Source organism: Lepisosteus oculatus, chromosome 2 (genome assembly GCF_040954835.1).
Source record: "Lepisosteus oculatus isolate fLepOcu1 chromosome 2, fLepOcu1.hap2, whole genome shotgun sequence".
NCBI lineage: Eukaryota > Metazoa > Chordata > Actinopteri > Semionotiformes > Lepisosteidae > Lepisosteus > Lepisosteus oculatus.
Genome location: NC_090697.1, coordinates 74,695,528 through 74,713,408, shown reverse-complemented (window position 1 = coordinate 74,713,408; position 17,881 = coordinate 74,695,528). Strand labels below are relative to the sequence as shown.

The following is a 17,881-nucleotide window of genomic DNA, read 5'->3' as shown; positions in this document are numbered from 1 at the left end:
CGCTGCTGTTTGTTTTTACTCCGGTTGCGCGCGCGCTCCGGCAGTAATTGTTTTCATTTAGGTTTTTGAAATATAATTTAATGAAAAAAAATCATTTTAGTGATAGATATATAAAATCTAAAGAAGGAGATATCGTATCTCCTAAGAAATAAAGCTATTGGTTGCGCAGGAGAGAGGGGGCGGTTAACGCTGTATGTGAGAGTACATTTTACAGATAAACATTTGAACCAGGAATACGGACGTTGAAATTCGTTTGCACAAACGTTTTTAAAAATGGGGTATTTAAAACTGATAGAGATCGAAAACTTCAAGTCTTACAAAGGACGCCAGATCATCGGGCCCTTCCACAAGTTCACAGCCATCATCGGCCCCAATGGATCGGGTAAGGGCGCACAGTCGGCGGCGTTCAGGCGGGGCTTGGCCGTCTCAGGGCGGCCGGAGAGCGGACCCAGCCGCTACTCGAGGCCGGGGGTGGAGTAGGCCTCCGTTTCTGCATGGCGGGTTTATGAAGGGACGAATTCCTGCACGGTTTCTGGTTGTATTGCATATGAAGCCCGGTTTCATTTCTGTAGCCGGGCCGTTCTGCAGACACCCGAGTGTGAATCGCTTATTTGTGCGTGATGCGCTTGTCTTGGGACGCGCAGGGATTTCCAGAGGGGCTGTCAGTGCGGGGCTTCTGTCAGTCTGCGGGCTGGCTGCGGGGAGCTGAGGCGCCGCTCGTCGGCGGCAGGAGAGGCGCTGTCTGCACTCTTGCCGGGCCGCGGGGTGAGCCGCCGAGTAACCGGGCTTGTCCGACCTCGCCGGTAGATCCTGTCGCTCTGCAGACATGCCTGTCCTGTACCCCCGCGTCATCTGGCTGTGTGAGCACACACGTGTGTGTGTGTCCGTCTCGGCAGGACGCAGTCCTCGGCACTCTTCATAACGCAACGACGTAACTCCCTTTTACAAATGCAGCTTCTCTGTAGGGATGCAAGAACCCGTTTTAACAGACCTGTTCGGTGTTTTTGAGTGTACGCCGTCCTGTTTTCACAGTTACTGGAATTATTGAAAACGGGAGCCGTAGTTCTTGTATAAAGTATGTACCGCTAATCACCTGAGTGTTGTCGGTGTGTCTCTTTCGACAAAGAAAGATGCACAAGGCGTGTTTGCTTTTTCTGCCTCTTTGTTCAGCTTTAATTCACCCGGTGGAGGTACAGTGTTCACCTTAGGAAATTAAGGATTACCTAGCAAATGCATTAAATACACGAGATTCTAGCGACTAGAAGGCAGACGTACTCGCAGAGACAGGCGTGCAGTCCCTCCCTGTGTGATTCGATATCCCTTTCGCTGTGAAGTGTGAACCACACGGTCAACAAGCTGTTGCATATAAATCACTTTAACCAAAATCGCCACCATCGCGCTCACGGTAGGCTGTACCGAGCCCGTGCCCGGGCAGACGGACTAATCGAGAGTCCCCACAAGAGAGAAGAGGAGAGACTGCGGGGACGATACGGATAGAGACTCCCAGTGGGGTGCTGGATATGGCAGACAGCAGCTGCACCCAGGATGAAAGCGACCTGGTATGGCCAACCGAGAGCAGTGGGCTCTCTTCCACGCAGGGGGCTCTCCACACTGGGAGCTCTGCTCTGGCAGCTAAAGCCTGAGATTTGAGGCCGTGTTGGCTATCTGGAAAGCTGTCTGTCTGAGATTTTTTCCAGAAGATGCATTGCATTGCATTGCGTGCCCAGTCTGTTTGAGGGGATCCCATTAGGGGGGGGGGGAGGACTCAAATGCTGTAAGTTTATCCACACCTGAGATCCGTGAGGCTTGAGGTTCACTAACTGGGGCGACGACTGCAGTGGAACGTGGGAACGGTGACCAATGAGAGGAGGCCATTTGGACCAGCTGTGGCTGCTTGGTAGTTCATTGCCAATTGATGTCTTCCAGCTGTTCCGTGAAAGAAGCCAGAGTATCAGCTTTAACAACATGGCTGGGCAGCGTGTTCCCTGCTCCCACAGCCCTTTGTGTCATGAAATGTTTCCTATTCTTTGCCCTAAATAAATGCCCTTTATAAGCTCACTTGGTACCTGAGTGTTAAGTTGCTTCTCTGTTTAATGTTGATTTGTTCCTAATCCCAGCTCTCAGGAAAATGTGCCATTGAGTTGCTCATCACAGAGTGGAAGTTGATAAGATGGGTTGAATGGCCTCCTCTCGTGTGCAGGCTTCCTTCTGCTCCTCTCTGTGTCTGTGTGCAGTTGCACTGTCCAGGCCGATGTGCAGTAATTCAGCCCCGATGAGGCCGTCGGTTGTCGTTTCCTGCTCTGGATTGAGCCGGGGTGAAGTGCCCAGTCTTTACAATGGGGCCAGGCAGAGTGGCCCGTCGACCCCTGACCCCTGGGCTTCCTTCACCGTGTAACCCTCCCCCCCCGCAGGGAAGTCGAACCTGATGGACGCCATCAGCTTCGTGCTGGCGGAGAAGACCAGCAACCTGCGCGTGAAGACGCTGAAGGACCTGATCCACGGGGCGCCCGTGGGCAAGCCGGCTGCCAACCGGGCCTACGTCAGCATGGTGTACTGCGAGGACAGCGGCGAGGAGAGGAGCTTCACCAGAGTCATCATCGGTACGCCCGTGTCTTTAGAGGGAGGCGCCACGCCGCCGCGTCTGAGGGCGCGAGGGGAGAGGAGCTACAGCAGGGTCATCATCGGCACGGTGCCCGGTGCTCTGCCTGAGTGCCCGCACTGCCTTATAGCTTGCGGTCATGGCGCCTTGAAGTAGCTGGTGATCTGTCACGCGCACATTCGCAGCAAGAAGCAAATAGAAGTCGGTAGATAATCTGAACGAAAGTTGCCCAGGTATTCAGACTCGGTGCTGTGGCGCACCTGGATGACCTAAATGAGCCACACAGCGGAGTGGCCTCTGTGTGTGCAATAGTAGTGTTCACAGGGTTTCACGACGCACTCCTCTGCCGATGGGTACGGGCGTGTTCGGGAAAAGCGGCGCTCTCCCAGCTGCCGGCCTGAGCGCGGGCGGGGCGGTTCCGGAAGCGAGGCGGGGCCGCAGTGTTTCGTGCTCCTCCTCACCACCTCCTGTGCCTCTCCCCCCTCCCCCCTCCCCGCTCCGCAGGCTCCTCCTCGGAGTACCGCATCAACAGCAAGGTGGTGGGCCTGTCGGAGTACAGCGAGGAGCTGGAGAAGCTGGGCATTCTCATCAAGGCCAGAAACTTCCTCGTCTTCCAGGTACCCTTGACGGCGTCGCCCGTCCTGCCGGCCTCCGAATCTAGTGCTCCAGATCGACTGCCCCCCCCCAAGACCAGAGCCTGGGGTGGCCTGATGCAGTTGTTGGGTACCAGGCAGGTCATTCAGGGGACCCAGGGACACCCCACCTTGCTCCTTTTCTGGTCGTGGTGCGGGAGGCTGCCATATGTCGATTGCTGGGTGGAGTTGCATTCGTGTTGAAAGCATCAGCTGTTGGTTCTCGGTTTCTTCTTGTTGTAAAGAAGAAGGCACCACTGTTGCTTCAGTCGCAGTCCGGAGATTGTGAATATCGGATTCTGAGCTGTTCAAGGGACCAGGCGTGACCCCCCCCCCCCTCCCTTCCTCGCACAGGGCGCGGTGGAGTCCATCGCCATGAAGAACCCGAAGGAGCGCACGGCCCTGTTCGAGGAGATCTCGCGCTCGGGCGAGCTGGCGCAGGAGTACGACAAGAGGAAGAAGGAGATGGTGAAGGCCGAGGAGGACACGCAGTTCAACTACCACCGCAAGAAGAACATCGCCGCCGAGCGCAAGGAGGCCAAGCAGGAGAAGGAGGAGGTTGGAGTGCCGGGCACTGCGTTATACACCGGAGGTCCCATAGGGATCCCTATACAAGAGGGGGTTCAGCTCTGGGACTCGGAAATGCAGGCTAAACTCTCACAGAAGTATTGTGGGACATGTATTATTCTCCTTAACACAGTAAAAGTACATCATGAAGCAAAAGTAATTCTTAGGGAATATATACATGCAATACAACAAAAAGAAATAATGTACAGACTAATCTTACTGTTTTTGAGCTCTTCTTTGTGGCACTATACTATATATACTATACAGTCTTCTAATGTACAGCTTTATTAATTATCCGTCTTCTCTCATTCCTTTTCTCTTATTTCTGTCCCCCTTTCTGTCCACACTCTGTTTATATCGCGCCCTCTACCCATCTCCCTGTCTGATCCCACTCCATCTCTGTCCTTCTCTCTTTCTCTGTGTTCGTCTGTCTCTCCTGTCTGTTCCTTCTTCTCTTCACACTCTCTCCCTGTCTCTCTCTCTCTCACTGCTGCTACATATCCCTCTGCCTGATCCTCCTGTTTCTCTTCTTCTCACTCCGTTCATCTGTCTCCCGTGTCTTTTCCGTCTTCTCTTCTCTCTTTCTCTCTCTCTCACTGCCTCTACCTATCCCTCTGCCTGACCCCCCTCTGTCTGTCCTTCTCTCTTTCTGTCTCTCTCTCACTGCCTCTACCTGACCCCCCTCTGTCTCTGTCCTTCTCTCTCTCTCTCGCCCATCATCTTCTCTCCTGTCTGTTCCTCCTGCTCTGCGCTCTTTCTGCCTCTGCCCCTGCCCCCAGGCGGAGCGGTACCAGCGCCTGAAGGACGAGGTGGTGCGGGCCCACGTGCAGCTGCAGCTGTTCAAGCTGTACCACAACGAGGCGGAGATCGACAAGCTGAACCGCGAGCTGGCGCAGCGCAACCGCGAGATCGACAAGGACCGCAAGAGGATGGACAAAGTGGAGGACGAGCTGAAGGAGAAGAAGAAGGAGCTGGGCAGGATGATGAGGGAGCAGCAGACCGTGGAGAAGGAGATCAAGTGAGAGAGAGGCACAGCCTGTAAAGCCTGTTTTTTCCAGGTCCCGGAGAGCCCCAGTCCAGATACTCTTGCAGGTCACCTGTTGCTGACGGTCATCAGTCACCTGAAGGGTGTTCAACCAGATGACCAAAGCAAGCAGTCTGTTCCACTAAGGCAAATAATCTAGGAGAACCAAGTACTCCTTAGTCATAGTAATAGTACTTGGATTATAGTCCAAAAGATCCTACACTTCTTCATGTAACATATCGGTATAATTGGTCACAGTGGAATCATTCCATATCTAGGAATTGGTGACATAGAAAACCTGCTTCATCGGGGGTCTCTGGCATCAGGTTTGGGTTTCCCTGCAGCAGAGCAGTAATGGTTTCCTCGGCTCCTGCTTGTGCCCCGACACCACTTTCCGTTGTCCTTTCTCCCAGGGAGAAGGATGCGGAGCTGAACCAGAAGAGGCCGCAGTACATCAAGGCCAAGGAGAACACGGCCCACAAGATCAAGAAGCTGGAGGCTGCGCGCAAGTCTCTGCAGAACGCCCAGAAGCAGTACAAGAAGCGCAAGGCCGACATGGAGGAGCTGGACCGCGAGATGGCTGCCGTGGAGTTGGCGAAGCAGGAGTTCGAGGAGAGGATGGAGGAGGAGGCCCAGAGCCAGGGACAGGACCTCACTCTGGAGGAGAACCAGGTACTGGGGGAGAGAGAGCTGGGAACAGAGGGTCAGAGAGACAGGAGGTCACCCTGGGGAACAGACAGCTACTGAGAGAGAGAGAGACAGGAGCTCACCCTGGGGAACAGACAGCTACTGAGAGAGAGAGAGACAGGAGCTCACCCTGGGGAACAGACAGCTACTGAGAGAGAGAGAGACAGGAGCTCACCCTGGGGAACAGACAGCTACTGAGAGAGAGAGAGACAGGAGCTCACCCTGGGGAACAGACAGCTACTGAGAGAGAGAGGGAGACAGGAGCTCACCCTGGGGAACAGACAGCTACTGAGAGAGAGAGAGACAGGAGCTCACCCTGGGGAAGAGACAGGTACTATGCTAACCTACAGCCAGTGCCAACGTCATCTTTGAGGCAAGGCGGAGGGATAAAGAGGATGTAAGATGTAAGAAGAGATCAGGCACAAGACTGCACTCAGAAGATGAGTCAGATGTTAATGGGGGACTAAGCAGCTGTGCAGTGTTTGCGTGCTGCAGGGTAGCTCTTGTTCAGCGTCTTTCTCCATCTCCCTCACTCCCTCGCAGGTGAAACAGTACCACCGTCTGAAGGAGGAGGCCAGTAAGCGGGCTGCCACACTGGCGCAGGAGCTGGAGAAATTCAACCGAGACCAGAAGGCCGACCAGGACCGGCTGGACCTGGAGGAGCGAAAGAAAGTGGAGACAGAGGTGAGAGAGAGGAGTTGGGGGATTGGGGGAGAGTCGGAGAAGGTGGGGGGGACTGAGGGGCGGGAGGGACTGAGGGTGGGGGGGGAGTTGGAGAGGGTGGGAGGGGACTGAGGGGGCGGGGGGAGTTGGAGAGGGTGGGAGGGGACTGAGGGGGCGGGGGGAGTTGGAGAGGGTGGGAGGGACTGAGGGGGGCTGAGAGGAGGGTAGGGACTGAGGGGGGGGGGGGACTGAGGGCGGCGATCAATGGAAGGAGAGCAAGCTTTCTTTTTCTGTTTCAGGCCAAGATCAAACAGAAGATCCGGGAGATTGAGGAGAACCAGAAGCGCATTGAGAAGCTGGAGGACTACATCACCACCAGTCGGTACGGTCATGTCGCAGCCCTGCCACACGGGGGCACTGTCTGCCCCAACGACGTGTGCCGATGGGGGGGGGGGATTCAAACTATTTTGATTCATGTCATAAGAAATATTGAAAACTTCATTACAAACACTACTTGTCTCTTGCCCTAGTCTGGCGGGTCCTTTCTTTTGATACAGATCCATGTTTCTGACACTGGTCAGTGTTAGGTGTCCACCGCCGGTGAGCCCTAATAAACTGTGCTTGGATGCAGGCATTCGTGCAAAAGGGCACAATGAAGAGTCTGTCTCCTGAAGTAGTTGGTCCACAAGCTAATTAATATTTAATATTCGTACCCACTTCTCACTGCAAGAGCTGCTCTGTTCCTCCGTGTTAAGCTGTACTGTTGCATCAACAGTAACAAGTAGTTTCCTAATGTCAGGTTGTATGTAGCACCGCCTAGTGGAAAGCCTGATCTACTGTCCCAACACTCATACAGCTGTCACACTTTAGGAGTCTCGGTGTCGCGTTAGTGCACCATTCCAAGTTTTTAGTGAATTTTCCATCAGCCAGTCCATTTAAAAACGAATGGGGTTTAAACTCTGCCGTGGGATGGACTGGATGGTAGCTGTTGTCCGTCCTACAAGTCCGGAGCTTGTATCGTTAGCCTCCAGGCTCCATGTCAGGCGGTCTTTCTTGCTGGAGTTCAGCTTTCCTGGACGTGCGAGGCTTCTGCCATGTCCAACCCCTGCTTCCCTCTGCCTGCAGGCAGTCCCTGGATGAGCAGAAGCGGCTGGAGGAGGAGCTGACGGAGGAGGTGGAGCAGGCCAAGCGCCGCATCGACGAGATCAACACCGAGCTGAACCAGGTGATGGAGCAGCTCGGCGACGCCAGGATCGACCGGCAGGAGAACAGCCGGCAGCAGCGCAAGGCGGAGATCATGGAGAGCATCAAGAGGCTCTACCCCGGCTCTGTGGTGAGAGCAGAGAGGCTGTCTGCACTGGGGGGGGCAGGTTGCTCCTGGGGAAGGGGAGGAGCCTGTCTGATGGGGGCGGGGCGGGGGGGCCTGCCTAATGAGAGGGGGGGTTGCCTGCCTGATCAGAGAGAGGGGGGGAGGAGCCTGCCTGATCAGAGAGAGGGGGGGAGGAGCCTGCCTGATGAGAGGGGGAGGAGCCTGCCTGATTATAGAGAGGGGGGGAGGAGCCTGCCTGATTATAGAGAGGGGGGGAGGAGCCTGCCTGATTATAGAGAGGGGGGGAGGAGCCTGCCTGATTATAGAGAGGGGGGGAGGAGCCTGCCTGATCAGAGAGAGGGGGGGAGGAGCCTGCCTGATGAGAGAGATGGGAGGAGCCTCCCTGTGGAGGGGGGAGGAGCCTGCTTGTTGAGGGGGGGTGGGAGGAGCCTCCCTGTGGAGGGGGGAGGAGCCTGTCTGATGAGGGGGGGGGGGTTGCCTGCTTGTTGAGAGAGAGGGGGAGGAGCCTGTCTGATGAGAGGGGGGGGTTGCCTGCTTGTTGAGAGAGAGGGGAGGAGCCTGCCTGATGAGTGGGGGTTGCCTGCTTGTTGAGAGAGAGGGGGAGGAGCCTCCCTGTGGAGGGGGGAGGAGCCTCCCTGTGGAGGGGAGAGGAGCCTGCTTGTTGAGGGGTGGGTGGGAGGAGCCTGCCTGATGAGAGGGGGGGGGTGCCTCCCTGTGGAGGGGGGAGGAGCCTGCTTGTTGAGGGGGGGGGTGGGAGGAGCCTCTCTGTGGAGGGGGGAGGAGCCTGCCTGATGAGAGGGGGGGGTTGCCTGCTTGTTGAGAGAGAGGGGGAGGAGCCTCCCTGTGGAGGGGGGAGGAGCCTGCTTGTTGAGGGGGTGGGGTGGGAGGAGCCTGCCTGATGAGAGGGGGGGGTGCCTCCCTGTGGAGGGGGGAGGAGCCTGCGTGATCAGAGAGAGAGGGGGAGGAGCCTGCCTGATGGGGGATTGCAGCATGATGGGGGATGCCTGTGTCTGTACAGGATTGCAGCTGGGTGATAGCACCATCAGGTTAAACTTACAGCGCACTGAAGAACATTTTCTTTAATCCTTTCACAAACCGTTGTACATGCAAGTGATCTCCAGTATCCTCTAAATCCAGTCGTTAAGTTAGTTTTCACAGCAGTGATGCTGCTTTTTTTAAAAAACGTAAAAAACGCCACGTCACGAGTTCTGACGGTCCTCTGCACCTCGTAGTTCTGCCGATGTTTCAAGCGCGGACAGAACGAGCCGGGTAGCGTTGCGTGGTTTAAGTGCGTCTCCCGCTCCCCGTCTCTCAGTACGGCCGGCTGATTGACCTCTGCCAGCCGACCCAGAAGAAGTACCAGATCGCCGTCACCAAGGTCCTGGGGAAGAACATGGACGCCATCATCGTGGACTCGGAGAAGACGGGCCGCGACTGCATCCAGTACATCAAGGAGCAGCGAGGAGAGCCTGAGACCTTCCTGCCCCTGGATTACCTGGAGGTACCCGTGATGCTGTGCTGTCGGCGTGTCTGGTATTTCTTTGCAAGTTAGAGTCCCCAGTTATCTTTGCCACACCCACCTGAAGGCGATCCGTCAGTTATGTGTTTCTCGCGTTGGCTCTCGGCTGTGACCCCCGTGACCTCACACAGGGGAGGGGGCGTGGGCAGACCCCTCTGACACGCCCTCCTTCCAGCCTCTGTCTGCTCTGATTGGGGAGGCGTGTCCCTCTCCCACAGAAGCCCCCAAGCACACTGGAGACCCCAGGGGGTTGCTGTGTTGCTGAGAGAGCCCTGCCTGTCTGATCCCACCCTGTGACTGGCTGCCGGTGTCCGGGGAGTCCTGGCCACAGTCAGCTGGTGACACGATCCTGTGACCTGTGATCATGGAGCTCCGCCTAGTGCTTTGGCTGCTCAGGAGCCCTAGTGTGTAATGACTGTGCAAACAACACACTTCACGCTGGTGAAAGTTAACACTTAATTCCCCGCCCCGTGTTTCTCACGCTCTCATTCACCTTTCACCCCGCGCCCCAGGTCAAGCCCACGGACGAGAAGCTGCGGGAGCTGCGCGGGGCGAAGCTGGTGATCGATGTCATCCGCTACGAGCCGCCGCACATCAAGAAGGCGCTGCAGTACGCCTGCGGCAACGCGCTGGTCTGCGACAACGTGGAAGACGCCCGCCGCATCGCCTTCGGGGGCCCACACCGGCACAAGGTGACGCGGAACACAGCCCCGGCGCTGGGGACAGAGGCTGACGCACAACACGCACTGATACACAACTGCACAAACTGCGATCCTGCCCCACTGATTAAAACACACACTGATATAATGCCAATTGTTTCTTAAAAAAAAACAGGTATTGGCTTTAGCAACATGTCTGGGTTGCTTGTTCCACACACCAACAGACCTCTGGGTATAGAAGTGTCTCCTAGTCTCGGTTTAAATACAATTTCCCTTGTGACTTCTGGTGCATGTTTTACTTTTCATTCTGAAGGCCACGGGGTTGACTTTGTCGAAGCCTTTGCAGATTTTGAATTCCTGAATCGGTTCTCCATGTAGTCTTCTCTCTTCAAGATAGATTCAAGCTCCTTCAGCCTGTCCATGAAGGACACGCAGTGTTGGATGGAGACCGAGTGCTGTGTTTGTGCAGAGCAGTGTTTAAACCTCCTCTCTGTCTCTGTAAGTGCTGTGGCAGTGTCCAGCAGCGTGCAGTGCTTTGCTGACCCCAGCTGTTTCTCGCTCTCTCTCAGACGGTGGCCCTGGACGGGACCCTGTTCCAGAAGTCAGGTGTGATCTCGGGTGGCGCCAGCGATCTGAAGGCGAAGGCCCGTCGCTGGGACGAGAAGGCCGTTGACAAGCTCAAGGACAAGAAGGAGAAACTCACAGAGGAGCTCAAGGTGAAACTATCAGAGCGTGGTAGGAACAAGGAGACACAGACGGGAGAGATGAACGTAACACTGGAAAACAGAAGAGGATCAAATCGGCATAGTGCTTATTAGTGTACTGTACTGGGACTGTAACAGGACTGTTCTACTGCACTGGGACTGTAGCTCCTATTGTAACAGACTGTTCTACTGTACTGGGACTGTAGCCCCTATTGTAACAGGACTGTTCTACTGTACTGGGACTGTAGCTCCTATTGTAACAGACTGTTCTACTGTACTGGGACTGTAGCTCCTATTGTAACAGGACTGTTCTACTGTACTGGGACTGTAGCCCCTATTGTATCAGGACTGTTCTACTGTACTGGGACTGTAGCTCCTATTGTAACAGGAGTGTTCTACTGTACTGGGACTGTAGCCTCCAGCTCTAATTCGGTATTGCCTGTATTAATGCGTTATTGTACTGATTGGGGCTGACTTTTGTATTGCAGGAGCAAATGAAAGCAAAGCGAAAGGAAGCGGAGTTGCGGCAGGTCCAGTCCCAGGCCCACGGGCTGCAGATGAGACTGAAGTATTCCCAGAGCGACCTGGAGCAGACCAAGACCCGGCACCTCTCCCTCAACATGCAGGTCTCTGCTTGTGCTGTCGTGACGTTCTCTCTCTCCCTCTTCTAATACCGTCCTTTTTCCTTGCTCTCCCCTGTCTTCTCCGGCTGCTGCTCGTCCTTTTCCTTTGTGCGTCTTTCTCACTCTCGCGCCCCCTGTCCCTCCCCGCGTCTGCAGGAGAAGTCGAAGCTGGAGAGCGAGCTGGCGAACTTCGGGCCCCGGATCAATGACATCAAGAGGATTATCCAGTCGCGGGAGAGGGAGATGAAGGAGCTGCGAGACCGCATGAACCTGGTACAGCGTGCGCGCCGCCCCGTCTCCGCCCGCGGGCCCCGCCGCACGGCCCCCGCCCTGACTCCGGTGTGTGTTCTCGCGCCCTGTGTGTTGTGCGCCAGGTGGAGGACGAGGTGTTCGTGGAGTTCTGCGAAGAGATCGGCGTGAGGAACATCCGCGAGTTCGAGGAGGAGAAGGTCAAGAGGCAGAATGAGATCGCCAAGAAGCGGTCAGTCTTGCACGCGCGCGCCTGACCCTCCTGCGTCGGCTCTCCTGTCTGAGCATGGAAGTTTAACTGGGATCTGTTTTCCTGTCTGTAAAAGAGATGGCTCTTGTGTATGTTAGTTTGCACGTTAAAAAATCCTGTTGGCCTCTCTCCTTCTTCCTTCCTCCGGTTAACACCCCCTGACCCCTGACCTCCCCTCTGCCTCAGTATTCCATTTCCCCTCTCACTCTTCCTGCCCCCCATTCTTCTCTGCAGTGGCCTGCCCCCTCTCAGCTCTCTCCTCCGGGTTCATTAGCTCGTGTGTTAAGGGCCCCCTTCCTCCCCGTCCCCCAGGCTGGAGTTTGAGACCCAGAAGACCAGGCTGGGCATCCAGCTGGACTACGAGCGGAACCAGCTGAAGGAGGACCAGGAGAAGGTGCAGATGTGGGAGCAGACGGTGCGCAAGGACGAGAGCGAGATCGAGAGGCTCAAGAAGGTACGGTAGTGAGCGCCCCACCTTCTCGACCACCTCTGGCGCTGCGGCGTTCGTCCGGACACCGAGAGACGGCGTCTCCGCGTCGTGCTGAGACTTGAGCTCTACAGATTACCCGGGGAACTGACGAAATGTAATGCGTGTTCTCTCCCTCTTTCTCTTTTTCTCTGCTTCTCTCCCTGTGTCCCGGCAGGAGGAGCAGAGGCACATGAAGATCATCGATGAGACCATGGCCCAGCTGCAGGACCTGAAGAACCAGCACCTGACCAAGAAGTCCGAGGTCAACGACAAGAACCACGAGATGGAGGAGATCCGCAAGAAGCTGGGGGGAGCCAACAAGTAAGGAACTCCTTCTCCTCCACTGGCTCACAGAGGCCCTCACACTGTGCTCACCCACTGAGATACTGCACTGGCTCACACAGGCCCTCACACTGTACTCACCCACTGAGATACTGCACTGGCTCACACAGGCCCTCACACTGTACTCACCCACTGAGATACTGCACTGGCTCACACGGGCCCTCACACTGTACTCACCCACTGAGATACTGCACTGGCTCACACGGGCCCTCACACTGTACTCACCCACTGAGATACTGCACTGGCTCACACGGGCCCTCACACTGTACTCACCCACTGAGATACTGCGCTGGCTCACACGGGCCCTCACACTGTACTCACCCACTGAGATACTGCACTGGCTCACACGGGCCCTCACCCACTGAGATACTGCACTGGCTCACACGGGCCCTCACCCACTGAGATACTGCACTGGCTCACACGGGCCCTCACCCACTGAGATACTGCGCTGGCTCACACGGGCCCTCACCCACTGAGATACTGCGCTGGCTCACACGGGCCCTCACCCACTGAGATACTGCGCTGGCTCACACGGGCCCTCACCCACTGAGATACTGCGCTGGCTCACACGGGCCCTCACCCACTGAGATACTGCGCTGGCTCACACGGGCCCTCACCCACTGAGATACTGCGCTGGCTCACACGGGCCCTCACACGGGCCCTCACCCACTGAGATACTGCACTCGCCTATAATAATAATAATTTATTCTTTATATTGGTTTAAGCTCTTGAAACAACAGAGATTGTCATAGCTGATTATCAAATGTTATTTTTATACCATTTTTTGGGATGAATTATTATTCATCCAAGACTGATGTGTAGCATCACTGTGGTATGCTATACTTGTTATACTGTGTGTTGTCGTCTGTTACACAGTATCTCCTCTCATTGCTTGCGCTGTGCAGTGTCCTTGTTGCATAATTTAGTGAGTGTTGTGGGTTTGTGTAGCTGGTGTGTGGTGCAGTGTTATATTTCCAGGCTGTGTGCCTCAGGGAGATGACCCAGCTGCAGAAGGAGGTGACGGCCATCGAGACCAAGCTGGAGCAGAAGCGCAGCGACAGACACAACCTGCTGCAGGCTTGCAAGATGCAAGACATCAGACTGCCCCTGAAGTCTGGCACCATGGAGGACATCAGCCAGGAGGAGGTACACCCCTGTACACTCTGCACTCAATTCAGCTACACAGCTTTACCCAATGACCAGCTGTGGAAATATAAATTCATAACCGCTCTGTGTGTAATAACTACCCTTCCCTCTTTCTGTTTCCTCATTTTCTCCTACTCTCCCATCTTCCCGCTTTCCTCCATCTTCCTCCACTTCCTGTCTGCCCCCCATCCCTGTCTCTCCCCCTCTCAGGGGGGCTCCCAGGCGGAGGAGTCAGTGAGCAGCAGTCAGAAGACGTCCAGCAGCCTGCTGGCCAAGGAGGCTCTGATCGAGATCGACTACAGCGCTCTGGCCGAAGACCTGAAGGTACGCACCGCCCCGTCCGCGTGTCCCCGTCCATCTCTGTCCCCTCTGCTTGGTCTTGACCCCCTGTCTCTCTGCCAGGACGCCCAGTCGGAGGATGAGATCAAGGCAGAGATGAACAACCTGCAGCAGCGCCTGAACGAGCAGCAGAGCATCCTGCAGCGCATCAGCGCCCCCAACATGAAGGCCATGGAGAAGCTGGAGAGCGTCCGCGACAAATTCCAGGAGACCAGCGACGGTGAGGCGGGGGAGGGGGCGGAGTGGGAGGGACCCGGAGATGCGTGTCGGCACAAAGGCACGAGGGAAAGAGGCTGGGGTCCCAGGTTCAGGGAAAGGGCACCGGAGAGGAGGAGCGACAGCGAGGGAGTGGGGGAGTCTGGGGGAGGACCGAGCGCAATCGGGGCGAGAGTAGAGTTGATGGGGTTGGGGGCGGTTTGGATCAGAGGCTGTTTTGGGCACGTGCGTGATCCCTTCTCACACATCCTCCTGTCTCCCCCACCGTCCCCAGAGTTTGAGGCAGCCCGTAAGCGAGCGAAGAAGGCCAAGCAGGCTTTTGAGCAGATCAAGAAGGAGCGCTTCGACCGTTTCAACGCCTGCTTCGAGTCCGTGGCCACCAACATCGACGAGATCTACAAGGCCCTGTCCAGGAACAGCAGTGCTCAGGCAAGCGCTCCCGAAGTGACACCCACATCGCCATAGTGCCACGCACTGGAGCTCAGGCACACGTTGGCTGACACACAGTCCCACAGGGACATGTACACAGTGACACACACCTGTATTCCTGCTCGGGCACATATTGACTCACACACCCATAGTGACACGAGCACACTAGCACACCCTGCCCATAGTGTTGCTCGCACAAACTTGCATTCCTGCTCAGGCACACACCCCACAGAAACGTACACCTGCTTCTCATTCTGTTTTCATTTACTCTTCTGTTACCCTCATGCAGTGAGGTTCCAAAAGAAGACCTGACAGTTGCAGTCCTGTCACTTTCAGGTGTAATAGTGGATGTCCTCCCCACGTTCCCTGGTGTTTCTTTATAGTTTATTTCCACATTGATAGCAATAGAAACACACACACTTATACCCATATTGAGTACGTACAGGCATACCCAATTCTACACACCACATGATTCTATACACTGGCTCTTTCTGTTTCTGATCCTTCATCTCTTGTCCTCTCAGGCATTCCTGGGCCCAGAGAACCCAGAGGAGCCTTATCTGGACGGGATCAACTATAACTGTGTCGCTCCGGGGAAGAGGTTTCGGCCCATGGACAACCTGTCTGGCGGGGAGAAAACTGTAGCTGCCCTGGCACTGTTGTTTGCCATACACAGGTGAGGGAGGGAGGAAGACATAGGACGAGTCAGAATGAGAGGTTGGGGGGAGGGTGAGAGATACTGGGAATAAGGGTGCACGGATGGGGCGTTAATGGACTCTTAACTGTATTAAGACCAATGGGTTAATGCACTACACAAGGAGGGTCAAAACACTGCTGGACAATGCACTGAGACAGGTTAAGGCACAGCACTGAGACGGTTTAATACACTGCTCTGAAACAGACAGGTTAATCCGCAACAGTGGGAGGTTTAATACACTGCACTGAGACAGGTTAATGCGCAACACTGAGAAGGTTTAATGCACTGCTGTAAACCAACTGCACTGAGACAGACGAGTTATCATATGTGCAGTTGTCCCTCACACTGAGACCAAGAGAGACAGTAGTTATCTGTCTTGGCTTTGAATGGACTGTGAAAGCACTATGTAAGTGTGAGGATTATTATTATTTCGGCTTCATCCTCGAATTTGAGAAGGGCTGGGCGATAGGGAAAGGAGGAGATACAGGCCCTGAGTAGACAAGTGAGGAGCCCTGCTCTGTGGTGACTGTCTTCCTGTTCCTCTCGTAGCTACAAGCCGGCTCCCTTCTTCGTGCTGGATGAGATCGACGCCGCTCTGGACAACACCAACATCGGGAAGGTGGGGTGCCATCGAGGAGACTGTGCATGTCACCGCATCTCCGGGGAATTTGGGCTTGAATAGCAATCTGTGGAGTGGGTCTGTCTTAAGTGTGTTGTTGTGTGTCAGTGGCAGTGTGGTGCTTTGTTGTAATGTGGGTGGTGTCCTGCAGGTGGCAAACTACATTAAGGACCAATCGGTGGTGAACTTCCAGGCCATTGTCATCTCCCTGAAGGAGGAGTTCTACACCAAGGCCGACTCGCTCATCGGCGTATACCCTGAGGTCAGCATCCCCCTCAACACACAGCACGAAGCAAGGGAGTGGGAATGGAGTCCCTGTGCACACACTGCACCCAGCACGTGTCCCTGTGCTCAGGCCAGCAGGAGATTGAAAAGTTACTGATATGAGCACATTGTCTAAAACTCCATTTGAAGTTGCATGTGTTAGTGAATAACACGGTCTGAAAGGAGATTGCCATTGTGCTTTGCTGTGACTGTGCGCTACACATCAATTCATCTCCTTCCCTTTGTTTCCTCTCCCTCCTGCAGCAAGGAGACTGCGTCATCAGCAAAGTGCTCACCTTCGACCTGTCCCAGTACCCCGACGCCAACCCTGCCCCCAACGAGTAGGGCTGCACCAGAGGCAGTGACCCCCGCGGGCACGTTCCTCCAGCTGCGCCTGCTGACCGACCACAGTCCAGTCGGGGGGGGTCGCTCACTTTTTATTTCAGTTCAGAAAGGTGCGTCTGTTCACGGCAGAGCCCCTCGCTGCAGAGTGTCTCGGAGAGCTGCACCGCGCAGGTTCCTGAACAGACCCCGGCGCAGCAGCGCCGTCTCCTTTCAGAGTTCTGCATTTTGACTCTTTTTTTCTCGAATTTATCCTCTTTTACATCTTTAGCCTACAGCTGTCACCTAAAAGGGTGTTTTTAAAGTTTTTCGGCTTGCAAGGCTGCCTTTCCTAATCATCGGTCCATGGTTAGGGTGTCTTTATTTCTGTTTTTCAGTTCCGGTTAATGATCGCGAACAGGATTTAACCGTGTGGTCGGTTTTACCTGTTAATTCCTGTTTCATTCAGAAGAGAATCTTTTAAAAACTTTGCTGGTGATCTTAGTTTCACACCAGTTTTGGGTCTGTAGTAGAAGTACAGTTTTACAAGAGTTAACATAATCATGTTCAAATAAGATGATGCAGCCAGTGTGAGTTGTAGGCCGTCGCTGTGTCTTGGAGTCACTATTTTACTGGGTGTTTGTTGCTGGTGGTGCTGGACATCAGTGGAAATGGGTGCCGAGTTTTTTAGGATCTGTTGTCTAGTGTTTGCAGGCAGTTTTGTAGCATATTTAATGCAATTTAAACAGCAAGCACTAAACAGCAGCAGCCCAGTCCTCTCTGGATTTGAGAGGGTGTGACGCCAGCAGCCTTGCTCACAGCCATTACGCTCGTTGTTAACAGAGTGAACACGGTGTAAACCTGCCTGTAGTTCAGTATCCACAAGCTCAGATCATGTTGAGAGCCTGATGCGCATCTTTTTTCATGTTTTTAATGTTTAACCCAGTGAATCTCATGGCATTTTGTTACAATTGTGTTATCCCTCTTGTACTCAAGTAGGAAACTTAGTTTTTCCTCTGGCAGGGACAGACCATTGTGTCAAAGGATTATAAGGATGTATGGAAAAAAAAATCAATCTCTATAAAATTGTTTAAAAAAAAGAAACCTGAAGGTGACCAAGCCCTGTAGATTCATTCTGCTGTATCTGGACAGTTTGCAGCACTAGAGGGAGTCTGGCACCTGGAACGTTGTAGTTTAATGTTTGTAAAATTATGATTAAAATAAAATCTTTTTGTAGGGGAGTCTTTGTTGTTCAAGGACTTTTCCGTATTGTGCATAAGGTATCTATTCCCTCCCCCAAACCTTTGATACAAGCTCACTCCCTTTTTTTTTAAACCCATGTGTGGTCTGCATATTGAATAAATAATGCTCATAAAGAACACCATAAATCAGTCAGTGGTTTTTAGTGTGTGTTGGCCGCCTGTGCCACAGTCCAAAGGGCTATAATCTTTAATTAGACTTGAATGGATACAGATGAACTGAGAGTTTTGTAAACTTACTGTCCCGGTCCACCAGTTCACTAATATTAATGTT

The 17,881-nt window shown here is 54.3% G+C and overlaps 1 protein-coding gene across 1 annotated transcript; it reads left to right on the top strand.

The window, feature by feature from the left end:
• The first annotated feature begins 14 nt into the window (after nucleotides 1-14).
• LOC102685226 (structural maintenance of chromosomes protein 1A) lies at nucleotides 15-17,736 on the top strand. Its single transcript, XM_069183402.1, has 25 exons — nucleotides 15-382; nucleotides 2,412-2,600; nucleotides 3,104-3,216; nucleotides 3,586-3,789; nucleotides 4,578-4,816; nucleotides 5,236-5,494; nucleotides 6,053-6,193; nucleotides 6,472-6,554; nucleotides 7,298-7,505; nucleotides 8,818-9,003; nucleotides 9,534-9,713; nucleotides 10,250-10,396; nucleotides 10,873-11,010; nucleotides 11,164-11,280; nucleotides 11,382-11,488; nucleotides 11,819-11,960; nucleotides 12,151-12,296; nucleotides 13,310-13,463; nucleotides 13,674-13,787; nucleotides 13,866-14,022; nucleotides 14,293-14,447; nucleotides 14,972-15,123; nucleotides 15,694-15,763; nucleotides 15,915-16,025; nucleotides 16,292-17,736. The coding sequence occupies exons 1-25, from the start codon at nucleotides 274-276 to the stop codon at nucleotides 16,370-16,372; spliced, it is 3,702 nt and encodes a 1,233-aa protein (XP_069039503.1). The 5' UTR covers nucleotides 15-273; the 3' UTR covers nucleotides 16,373-17,736.
• The last annotated feature ends 145 nt before the right edge of the window (nucleotides 17,737-17,881 follow it).

Coding starts and splice junctions, on each gene's coding strand:
- LOC102685226 (XM_069183402.1), top strand. CDS start 274: ATGGGGTATTTAAAACTGATAGAGATCGAAAACTTCAAGTCTTACAAA. Junction 11,961..12,150: donor AGATCGAGAGGCTCAAGAAG/GTACGGTAGTGA, acceptor GTGTCCCGGCAG/GAGGAGCAGAGGCACATGAA. Junction 15,124..15,693: donor CTGTTGTTTGCCATACACAG/GTGAGGGAGGGA, acceptor TTCCTCTCGTAG/CTACAAGCCGGCTCCCTTCT.